Source organism: Falco peregrinus, chromosome 5, assembly GCF_023634155.1.
Source record: "Falco peregrinus isolate bFalPer1 chromosome 5, bFalPer1.pri, whole genome shotgun sequence".
NCBI lineage: Eukaryota > Metazoa > Chordata > Aves > Falconiformes > Falconidae > Falco > Falco peregrinus.
In genome coordinates, this window is record NC_073725.1 from 104984066 (window position 1) to 104995351 (window position 11286).

Below are 11286 nucleotides of genomic sequence, written 5' to 3' on the forward strand. Positions count from 1 at the left end.
TCAGTATTATAGCATGAACACATCAATCAAAGTCATGGTAACTCCTAAAGAAAGCAAGGTTTGGTCTTTCTTCAAGCCAAGTTTGTTGCCATTTTCATTGCACTGATTTCAAAATAACAGAAATTAACTAATATAATAGAAAACTAGAGAGTCCTCATCACGTTCTTCAAAGAAGTGGTTAGGGAAAATTCACCTGAAATACCAGGCTGACTGAAAGATGTAAAATATTGTACCTGAAATGGATGAAGATACTGGCAAATCTAATAGTTTAAGCACATCAAACTCACTGGGCTGGGTTAGGCTTTGCTAGTCTGTATCACAAGTAACCTCAAATGGAAGATTCTAGAATTTATTATTATATTCCAGTATGTAACTTTTTAGCATGTTTCCCATATGACACTCCAGTCTTAAGCACTTGGGGGAAAAACCCTCTACATCCCACTTCTTAGGGATCTGAAGTTTATCTTACATTTGACATTTCATATAAATAAGATTAGTTATGACTTCATATAATGAGAACAGACCTTCAACGGATAATTTTGTTAAATTACTATTATTTTAACACTTTCAAAAAATGTTCCTCTTCATGAGAGTATGTCAGGTTTAGCCTCTGGGCCAGAGATCATACTACAGGCTAGATCTCACCTAACATCTAGTACTTGAGCTGTATGGAGCACTGTCCTTCAGAAAGCAATGACACACCTTCTGCATGGCCTTCTGTTGCCTATTCTAAGTTGTCCCTCCACTTGATGTAGATTTGTTAAATGGTTGTCATTTTAGGGATTAAAATCCCCTAGTAAGTGAGTAAAAGTTTATCTTCCTGTGGTTGAGGAATCAAAACTACCAATGTATATGCTATTACAATACAGGAAGTCAGGAAGTCTTGCTTATCTACATAAACAATGCAGCAAAGCAATGGTCTTCATTCAAAAGGCTGCAATAAAAGAAAATATATTGCAAGTTGGGGTTTTTGGTTTTTTGTTGTGTTTGTGGGGTTTTTTTTTCACATGTAGGAAGAGCAGAACAAAATACTTGCTGTTGTTGCTGCCAGCAAGAGAAACCAGTGCAACTGAATAAAGCATGTCCTGCTTAATAGTAGTATGAAAGAAATGCCAATGCAATATATGGCATAACCGGCAAAGGTCAAGCAGCAGAAATGGAAGACATCAGAGCAATTAAAAGCCTCCCAATACCACGCGTTTCCCACCTACCCACAGCATTAACAACCACCACGATAACCTCATCCAGTAACTGCTTCTCACACGTATCTACTGAACATGTCTATTAAATGCTTTTTTAATAGAAAACAAAGATAAGAAAAAATCTTGAGAAGTGAAGACGGGTTTTGTCAACACGAGGTCTCCAAAACATACCATGAATATAAATGCGGGGGTGGGGAGGTAAGGGAGTCAATGCAAGCTACTACCCTGACGCCCGATGCTGAAGCACGGCACCTCCGCGAAATCGCTACCGAGCTCGCTGCTCCCCACACAGCCCCACAGGGCCCCCGGCCCGCAGCACACCCGGGAGAAGCGCCGATGCAAACGGGAAGGCGGCGGCGCGGAGGTCGGGGCGACACCGCGCCGGGGGCTCTGCCGAGGCTGACAGCCCGAGAGCCGCGACTCCTGGCCCCAAGTCCCCGCCACAGGCGCGAGGAGGCCAAGGAGGCACCTGGCCGCGCACGCAGCGTCCCTGCCTCGCCGCCGGGGAGGGTCTCCCTCGCCCTGCCGGCCACCGCCGAGGCTCCCCCGAGGGAACGCGGCGGGGAGACAACCGGAGGGGCGCAGCGCTAGGCCCGGCGCCCACGGGATGGTCCCGGCCTGGCCTTCACCCGCCGGGCTGCACCTCGCCTCTCTTACCTGGGGGCTGTCTTCCAGCGTCTCCTCGATGGGGAGCTTGTCGATGCCGGGCATGGCGGCGGCCGGGGCTAACTCTGCGCCGCTACGGCTCCCACACCCCACCGCACGCCCAGCTAGCCGGACCCCTCCCCTTCTCCCCAGTCACAACACGGACGACGACGCCCCGCCTCGCACCGGATGTCCCGCCCTCCCTCTGCCGCCCGCTTGGTCTTTCTATTGGTTCTTCCGCCCGGCCTGCCCAGCTTCTTATTGGAGAGCGGCTCTGTCTGTTTGCCTGCACGCGCGCGGCGGGCTGTTGGCGCCGAGAGATGCGTCGCGCTTCCGTGGGGGCGCGCGGCTCTGCTCCCCCGCCCCTCGCCGTGGCGGCTGCCCGTGCGACCCCGTGCCGCTGGGGTCTGCCGCCCCTCGGGGGGGAGAGCAGCGCGCCCCCCGTCCCCTGGCGGTGACAGGAGAAGCGGCGTCTTTTGGCGGCCAGATCGGCTCCCGCTTCTCGGGAGAGGGGCCCCGCTGCGCCGGGCTGCCCGCAGTGCGGGGAGGTGAGTGGGGAGCGCAGGCGGGCAGGGGCCTGGCCAGGCTGAGGCGCCTGTCCCCGTTCGGAGGATGGTTGTCAAGCCAAGTTGCTGAGGAAAAAGCAAGCAAAAAAATTTTTTTTTTTTGCTTTTATAGTGCCGTGCTCTGTGTTACACGTCAGTATGTCCTCCTAGCCCCGTTTGTCTTTGTTCTGGGTGCTACTGTCTTCTCCCAACTGGCACACCGTTATCTTGGGGGCAAAACCACAGTGGGGGACTAGTGCTGTTGTGTCCCTGTCACGATGGAAGCATCTGCTGCACTCGTGTTGTTACCTGGAGCATCCCCTTTGAGAAGTCGCCCTTTATCTCCATCCTGCCTTTCTCCGGCGTCCACCAGGGCTTTTATCAAGAAAATACTCCTATCCCTAGCGATCTAGTGGTTTTTGTCACCGAGTGATAGCTTCAGCTGGGGGCCGGATGTTCCTGCTTGTGTCTTAAAAACCCAAAAACATTGGTGACCACAATTTTTCCCCTTTAGAAGCAAGAGTATGATCAGTTCTAATGGACTTCGAGTGGATAAGCTTGGCGCTGTAGGTTAGCGGCCAATTTTAAATGCTTAAACGTCCTGCGAGGGCTCTCTGGAGTTGAACCAGATCATTGTGCACTGTTTGAAAAAGGGGCATATTCTTGAATTGTCCTCATGATTAGCATGTTTTGTCCAAAGTTCTTGTACTTTAAATTATTCCTGCAGATTAAGCAAACCTTATTTTCAGGGTAGGTCTGTTAGGAGGTGTTGAGTATGGACAAATTACTAATGAAGAATACCTGTCTGAATTTCCATTAATTTAAAAAGGCTTTGTCTTTCAGGGGCCAGGTGAACTTGGTTTAAAACCAGATTAGAAAATACAGGAAGTCCTGCAGCAGAGCAGATGATTAACTGCTGTGCAGGCTTGCTATGGCAACCTTTCTTTATGTTGTATCAGATTATGTTTTACTTTTAAAAGCAGATAAAGGAAAAGGCTGGTATTAAATTACGAACAATTAAAGATTTTTGAGGTGTGTGAGGGTTTTGTTTGTTTTGGGATTTTTTTTGTAGGGAATGGTGAGGAAATTTCAGTTAGAACTTTGTTGTCAGTTCATTTACCTGCTCAGCTGGTGACTCACATGAAAGCAAGCCACACCACTTCTCTCTTTCCCTGTCATGTGAGGGTAATAATACAGAGTTATTTCACAAGGTATTTTAAATACTAGGTCTTGTATCTATAATTACCATGTGACAGAACACTAGCATTGGTTCATGATCTATATATATGTGCATAGCTTTCTGGTTTGAGATCAGTTTGCTTGTGACTGTTACAGTGGTCTTATGTAAGAAATGCTCACCGTTTTGTATGATAAGATAAATTTCCCTAGCAGAATTCTTTAAATGGAATTGGTTTTAGTTAGCTTTCTGTATTTACAGCTTTAAGTGGTAGGGGAAAATAAAAAAGATGTCTTTGATATCTTTAGCTGTTACAAATAGAGAACAGCTCTCTGAGAATTAAGTGTTTTTGTAGAAGAAAAACCGAAACACTAACAAATATATCTTTAGAAATATAATTTAGTACCTCAAATGGCATAAAATTGCATCTTTTTTCTGTTGATTTCAGTGATTCAGATGGGTTTAGTAGCAAGAGGGAGGCCTTTCTAATAATTTTATAGTATACCAGGGCTTCTTTGAATTAGTTGTCAGCTTTTTAAATAGATTTTAATAGAAACATTATGCAAGAGATTACTAGTGTGGTTCTTACCTTTTGTGCATGTTTTTACAAATGTTACAAGGCATCCAAAAGTTTTATTCGAGATGGCAAATTTGACAGCAATAAGTAGATTAAATAATAATGAATTAAAGAATCCCTTTGAACCCACTAATAAGTGTGTTTTTACTGTTATGCATTTTCCAGCATTGTATATATTTTGTTAGCATATGATTTTTGTTTGGATTTGTAGCGTTGTGAGGTGTTTTGTTTTGGTTTTTTTTTCTTTCTGCAAAATACTTACTGAGAAGCCTTAAAAATGTGGGGATCTAACACTTGGCCCTATGTAAACAGGGAGAAGAGCAGCCGACAGCTCTTTAGAGGATTCCAGATGTGTCCCCTAATGGACACAACATTTTGCCTCTGCTGGAGCGTGAAAGTAGCTGTTTGGATAAGGTAGGCTTTATTTGCATGTTATGTACTGTTTAACACAGTGTTTCTCGAGCTTTTGCTAGTGCCACCCTTGGATTTACCTTGAATTTATCTGTGTTCACTTAATCTCCCTGGGTGAAAATAGCTTTTACTTCAGCCAAAAAATGGTGAACGGCTTTAGTCACGTGTTGTGGAAACTGGTGTTAACAGTTTTGAAGTATTCTTGCCTAAAAAACCCAAAACCACTTCTGAGTTTTGAACTTGACTTTGAATATAATATTTTTTATTCATGTTCAAAACATATTTGAAAGGAGCTGTATATAACAGAATGTCTGAGGTGGTGAAATACCTGTGCAACAGGGTAAAGAAGCTGTGGGAAAGGTGAGATGAAAGGCAAGTTTTTTTGTGTGATAACTAATCAAGAAAGATTATATATACCACTTATTTATACCTTTTAAAAAAGCTGAAAATATTGCACAGACTATTGTGAAAGGTGACCTGGCAGTGGAGAATAGCAAAAGGTAGCAGCAGTAAGCGTGGGGGTTTCAGACTAAAGCCACCAACAACTCTTGGTGTGGTCTCTTCAGCTGGTATAAACAGTCTTTAGAGACTTCACATCTCTAAAGAACAAGAGCTTCATCTACTAAACAGATGAACTCTACTGTCCCTGGGCAAAAAAGTGGTGCAAAATCCGAAAGGGAGATTAGTTTGCTGCCTCATCAAGTAGGTGATGCTCTAAGAGGATTGGATTTGCATATCCAAGGAGCAGTGTTTTCTCCTATTACTGATTACTTAGGATTTTCAACTTAATGTTTGTTGTGTTGCTCTGATTGCCCCTACAATGGTATTTAGCTAAAACTCTACAGGTAACTGCATATGGGTTGCAAGGGAAATAACATTTCTAATGAGCCAAAATAACAGGTTTTGAGTGAAGGCTCAAGGTCTATTTACATTTTCAGTGGGAATTCCTAGAAATTTAATCTGGTTCTGTACTACCAGGTATTCTTGGATCTAAAACTTTTAAGTTTTCTGCTCTGTGGAAAATATATATTCATCCTCTTTTCTTACAGAAAGGTTCATTAACTGTTTATCTTGATAACAAATAGCTTTGTTCTACAGCTAAGCAAGCTTCTCTTCAAAGAAATCTAGCCACGTTTGAATGCTAGACCTTCAGTCAGACTTTCCAGTAGATTTATCTCTACATATGCTGCTTTAGAACTATAAGAATGGGTTGGGTTGGAAGAGCCCTTTAAAAGATCATCTAGTTCCAACCCCCCTTTGGGATATTTTTCACTGGATGAGGTTGCTCAAAGCCCCATCCAGCCTGACTTTGGAACATTTCCAGGGATATTTTGGAATTTTCGTATAACGCAGATTTCTTATCTTTAGAATAATGAATCTTTTCTTGTGAAGTATTTATAAACAGTTATGTGGAACTGCATTAGCATCATAAAGGCCTCTTAGATATGTGGTATTTCAGTTTTGCTGTATTTCTCAGAAATTAGAGAGTATAGTGTGAGCATCTACCTTGTGACCTTCTGAATTGGTGCTTCCTGTTCCTATATGCAGTTGCAGCCATGAACTCTGTTTAAAAAGAAGAGTGTTGATACGTTTCAGTGACTGCATTGCCGTGTCAAGATCTGATTCAATTCAACATTGAGCGAATAAATGTAATAGGATGATTTTAATAATAACACAGTTTCTAACTCGGACAACATCACTGAACAAACTTAACAGTTGGGGAAGCAGAAACATCAGGTGGCAGTATTTGGTGAGCTTCTGTCCTGTGTCTCATGAATAACTTAACAGGTTTTATGAAAATTCTTTTTAAGAGCTACCAAGGTCTCTTTTTCCTGGAAAAGTCATTAAAAAAAAAACTCTGAAAGAATCAGTGTTTCCAACTGGGAGTTAAAAGCAGGCTACCCTGAAGAAGGTTTTTCAATCTTCCACAATCTGAGACACCAGAAATAAGTTATAATTACTCAGCTAACTTAATGATTAGCTTTGGGAAGATCCATGCTTCTCATAAATGTGTCTCTAACCACTACATATGCTTGTCTTTATTGATACTTCTTGATAGCTTCCTTAAGAGAACACCTATGAACATATTTACTGCTTCGGGAGTTGAAGTATGTGGTAATCAGAGTCCCAGCTATGTGGCTTAGGTTAATTTAATTCATATTCATCCAGGAGGAATAAGTATTTCTGAAATGTTTTGTATCAGTGCTTGTGTTAGTTGTTTTAAGTTCTTAATAAATGAAAATAAAAAGGCTGTATTTTGAAACCAGCTATTATAATCATTAAGAGGGTTTTTTGTTTTTATCCATTAGTTTCTGGATCTGAGAGGCTGTCTCTCTATTGATGATCATGCTTTTTCACCTCTTTGGGATAGAGAAATGGGTAAACAGCTCCAAGTTCAGTACAGAAGGAGATACATTGTTTTCTTATGACTTAATGTGTTTTGTGGTAATTAAAAAAAAAAAACAAAACAAAAAACAAAACCCAAAAAAACCCCAACAAAACACAACGAAACAAACCAAACCTAGAAAAACCCACCTGGTGCTCCATCTAGAGACTGTAGAGGCAGAAAACTGATCTACCAATCACTGCTATGTAAAAGGCTTTGCATTATCTGTTTTAATAACCACTGGACCTGGTGTGCAGTATAAATACTCAAAATAACTGCCTGCAGTCAAGGGGAGTCCTGTTGCTTTTGTAGTCATACATTGCCTTGTTGGGAGCAACAGTATTGAAACTTAAAGGATGTAAGGCCCTTGCTTAACACTGCTTCCCACTGACCTAGGTCACCAACTATCCCAGACAGTAGTGGTTTCATGCATAGGTCCTAACGGCTTTTTGGTGTCTTTGCACTTCTTGGTTGCTGAGGCTGTGAAATGATGGTTGGAGCTTAGCTTGCAGGTGGTCATTGCAGATACATGGATGCCACTCAAGATCCATTGATCGGTGCCGATAAGGTGTCCTTGGTAAGATCACTTGATGAGTTGTCACTCTTTGTGACAGCAGTCTCATTGTACAACACAGAGTCAGTCCAGTTAAGTCAGCATTCTTCAGCTGAACGTATTCCTGATATAAAACCACATAAGGTTTGCATTTTTCTCTGTAGAATCTCCCTTAGCCCAGTATTGCCAGTTTTAGGCTGTGCCATTTCCTTAGCAATTTTCCTGCTTCTGTCTGTTGCTAAATATTAGTCTTGGATTGTTCACAAATGTACGGAAAATCAAAGTAGAGGTGCTGTTTATGTCTTTAACATTAGTTTTTAGCCATGTGAACGTGACTGATTACACAGAATAAACTACTCTGAGAAAATGGTAAAACAAGAAAGAGGGCCAGAATTTTGCTACAAAAGTGCACAGTCCTATGTGCTCCTACATTACGTGCTGTAAATTGAAAGTGTTATTTAAGAGGGGCAACATTTGCATCCGTTCATTTTTGCATGTTATAAAATAAAGCTTTGTGTGAAATAAGAAAAGGATGAGTCTCTGTAGAGAGGTTATCCTGAACCTAAAGCTGGTTTTGAACATGTGGCATGTAAACTGCTGTGTGGCTGACAGGCGAGCTTGAGTATAAAAATGTTACAGTTGGTACTTCCTTTATAATAAATTAAAATTCTGTTTTCAAACTTTGAACTTCATTACAAAACCTTTACCTCCTTTCTTGCTCATGATTTTTGGGCATTTGAGGTGTTTGCTCTCTCTGTAGGACTTAAATATTAATTTCTGTTGGCTATAAACTTGCAAGAAGGGAGGAGTATCTAGCATTAAAAGGATGTTTTTAAATCAGTAAATTTGAGTGTACTGCTTCTACTACTTTAAGTTTTGTTTTTATGTTGTAAAGAATGATCAGGAAATTTCACATATGCTATGTTTCAAAAAAGCTGCAACAAAGTTATTTTAACAAGAAAAATGAATGCATAAATTATTTAAAATAGTTGGTGCAACTGTTCCTGTTAACTAATCCGGGCACTTGGAAGGCAATTACACTGAGCTTTGACAACATTGCCAACCCACTGCACAGTGCCTTGTGCCAAAAGCTATTGTTGTTTTATTGACCACGTTCACCATTACATATGCATATGAAAAAACAGAGGCATTTTCATCGGGATTACCCTAATAGCATTAAGAGATTATTTTTTGAATTTCCTTGGAAGAAAATTCACTTAAATAAGATTACTTATTACTTGACTGGTTTCCTGTCATGCTGGTATGTTTAGGTAAGTGGAGTCCATTAGAGTATAAAGTTTTTTTAAAAAATGATTTTATACATTAATGATTTCAAATAAAAGAGAAGTACTATATTTGTGCACAGCTTCTTTTGAGAAAGTTAAGTCGATGTTCTGGTTAGGAGAGATAACACTTTTTGTCCCTCCTGGTGGCCCCCCTAGTGTCACCATTAGTTGCTAATTACTTGCAAACAAATAAACAATTAACTCCTCGTGCCTCTTGGTGGGAGAGTTTTCATTGACATGCTAAAACTTTCTAATAAAAGATTTTAATTAATGACGTTGCAAATCCAACCCCCTTGTCAACATAGCTATAAGGAGGACTTGTGGAGAAATGCAAGTACAGTATACATGCTATGCTGGCTGAAGGTGAAAGCATGGCAAGTACATCTCTATGTGCTGCTAATCCATCAGCATCTCAGAATCTTCGGAAAGTGTCTGGTTTTGTAGAAAGTAAAACCACACAGTGCTCGTTTTCAATTGAAAGTATCTTGGGACTGGAGCAGAAAAAAGATCCCATTCCAGCTGTGAAACATCACAGACCATGGATGGATGCATGCACCAACTTGGGTAAGTCAGTCTGTTTTGTAACTTCTTAAGCTTTCACTTCTTTAAAAATGTATGTTTCCATGTTTCTACTGAAAGCCAATACATGGAAGGTCTTGTTTGCTTGCTTTTTCTAGTTTTAGGTGATGACAGTAATCCCCATCTGCAAATCCCTGTTGTTTGCTATGAAAATCCATTATTTCATGCTAACAGTAATCCAGTGCAAGAGGAAAAAGTTTTGAAATGTGAAAAATATTTTGCGGTCACTGAAAGGCTCTCTTTTAAACGAGAATTGAGCTGGTACAGGGGCAGAAGACCAAGAACTGCATTCACTAGAAACCAGGTAGGGATTTTCTCAGTACTAAATAAATGAGTAATAATGTAGTTTAGTAAAATGTTAGTAGAAGCCTGTAACAGCTGACTAATTCAGTATGATGTACCTCTGCAGAGAGAAATATAATCAGGAACTAGTGTAATTTAAAAACAGTGATGCTAATTTCAGCAGACTTGTTTCTGTGTGGAACCAGAATTGTGCAAATGCTGCTCAGAAGTCTGTTGAACAAACTAAACTGTTTTTTGTATTCATTGTCTTTATTACTGCTATGAAGGTAGTGATAACTATTCAACAAGTGTGTTTTAATCTCCTCAGATTGAAGTCTTGGAAAATGTTTTTAAAATTAACTCCTACCCTGGCATTGATATTAGAGAAGACCTAGCTCACAAATTAGATTTAGATGAAGACAGGATCCAGGTAATTAAAAATGTGTTTGAACTTTTTCTATCTGTCTCTCTGGTTATATAAATAAGTAGTTTGACAACAGTAGCAATAATTTTAATAATCTGCTTAAAATAATGTGCATTTATACATGTGGTATGCCTTCAGTGATTTGTAAAATGGAAGCTGTGGAATTCCTTCTGAAATTTTAAACCTTTTTCCATAGCATTGATGAAGTATTCGTCACTATATTTCCATGATATCTACTCTATTATCTCTAGTTAATCCTGTGCAGAATTTGATCATTTTTTCCATGTTTTAAAATCATGTTTATATTATGCTTGTCACCATATTTGAAAAACAAATTTGAAATATAATGAAATAACAGGTATGAATGTCTTAAGTATTTGGTGAGACTGTCAATAGAGCATACATATGTTAAACCAGCGTTTGAACCTGTGTCTTCATCTGGCCAAAAGCAAAATGTACTCGGGGATTTTAATTACCAGTTTCCAGGTAGTCCAATATAACAAGAAACATACCATAAACATTAGAGATTGGGCCTCACCTTGATGTTTATTAAGCTTTTGATTATATTTTGAATATGTATTATATTGGGTTTGGTGGGAAGCTTGCTGCTACAATTAATTAAACAGGTGAAGAAATAACACCTTAAGACTGTGTGAATTCCAGCTGCTCAGCTTCTTCCAGAGTCTGATTCCATGTTGCTAAAGTTAATATTATTTTTTATATTAATGACAGTGAAGCTGGCCCTCACTCTGCAGTTACGCTAGGGGTATTATTTGCTTTGTTTACAATGTTAAAAGTTATTGCAGATAGCTACATGCCATCATCTGCAGATTTTAAATTTGTATTAAATTTCCAAACTACTGCCGTTATGTAAAATACTGTGAAGTTGTGTGAATAGTTTCAAAGTTTATTCTGCTTACAGTGCTGTATTTCTGAAAAGCATGCCTTTTCTTTCAATTTTAGATCTGGTTCCAGAACCGCCGTGCAAAACTGAAAAGATCACACCGGGAATCTCAGTTTCTAATGGTGAAAAATAGCTTCACCTCCAGCCTGCTTGAGTAGAAGGAAGGATGGTTTGCTGTTACGGTACTACAATAGAACACAAAGAATTACTGGATTTCTCATAACTTGTATTAATGATTATATATTAATTATGATTTTATCCCCAGCTTTGAAAGTTTATAATAATTTTCATTCAAATAAACTGTAAATACTTGAA

At 40.0% G+C, this 11286-nt stretch overlaps 2 protein-coding genes across 4 annotated transcripts in view; one reads left to right on the top strand and one right to left on the bottom strand.

Moving 5' to 3' along the window:
• The window catches only part of APPL1 (adaptor protein, phosphotyrosine interacting with PH domain and leucine zipper 1), a 32440-nt gene extending 30424 nt beyond the window's left edge, over positions 1-2016 (bottom strand). The window contains exon 1 of the mRNA XM_005230020.4: positions 1860-2016. Within this exon, the coding sequence (XP_005230077.1) occupies positions 1860-1913 (54 nt within the window). The 5' untranslated portion in view covers positions 1914-2016. The remainder of the gene's footprint in view (positions 1-1859) is intronic.
• A 140-nt stretch (positions 2017-2156) lies between these two features.
• HESX1 (HESX homeobox 1) lies at positions 2157-11286 on the top strand. 3 transcript variants are annotated; one of them, XM_055806119.1, is made up of 6 exons: positions 2157-2395; positions 2526-4560; positions 9088-9346; positions 9460-9665; positions 9972-10073; positions 11031-11286. In XM_055806119.1, exons 3-6 carry the CDS (start codon positions 9133-9135, stop codon positions 11127-11129), a joined length of 621 nt encoding a protein of 206 aa, XP_055662094.1. In that variant the 5' UTR covers positions 2157-2395; positions 2526-4560; positions 9088-9132; the 3' UTR covers positions 11130-11286. The 3 variants fall into 3 exon arrangements, with proteins under 3 accessions (XP_055662094.1, XP_055662093.1, XP_027650312.1); XM_055806118.1 differs by having other exon boundaries at positions 2158-2395; positions 4459-4560; XM_027794511.2 differs by lacking the exon at positions 2526-4560 and having other exon boundaries at positions 2158-2395.

Bases quoted from the DNA above. Each gene is read 5' to 3' on its own strand.
- HESX1 (XM_055806119.1), top strand. From the start codon at position 9,133: ATGCTGGCTGAAGGTGAAAGCATGGCAAGTACATCTCTATGTGCTGCT. The intron at 9,347-9,459 runs GTAAGTCAGTCT...TGCTTTTTCTAG, and splicing joins GGATGCATGCACCAACTTGG to TTTTAGGTGATGACAGTAAT. The intron at 10,074-11,030 runs GTAATTAAAAAT...TTTCAATTTTAG, and splicing joins TAGATGAAGACAGGATCCAG to ATCTGGTTCCAGAACCGCCG.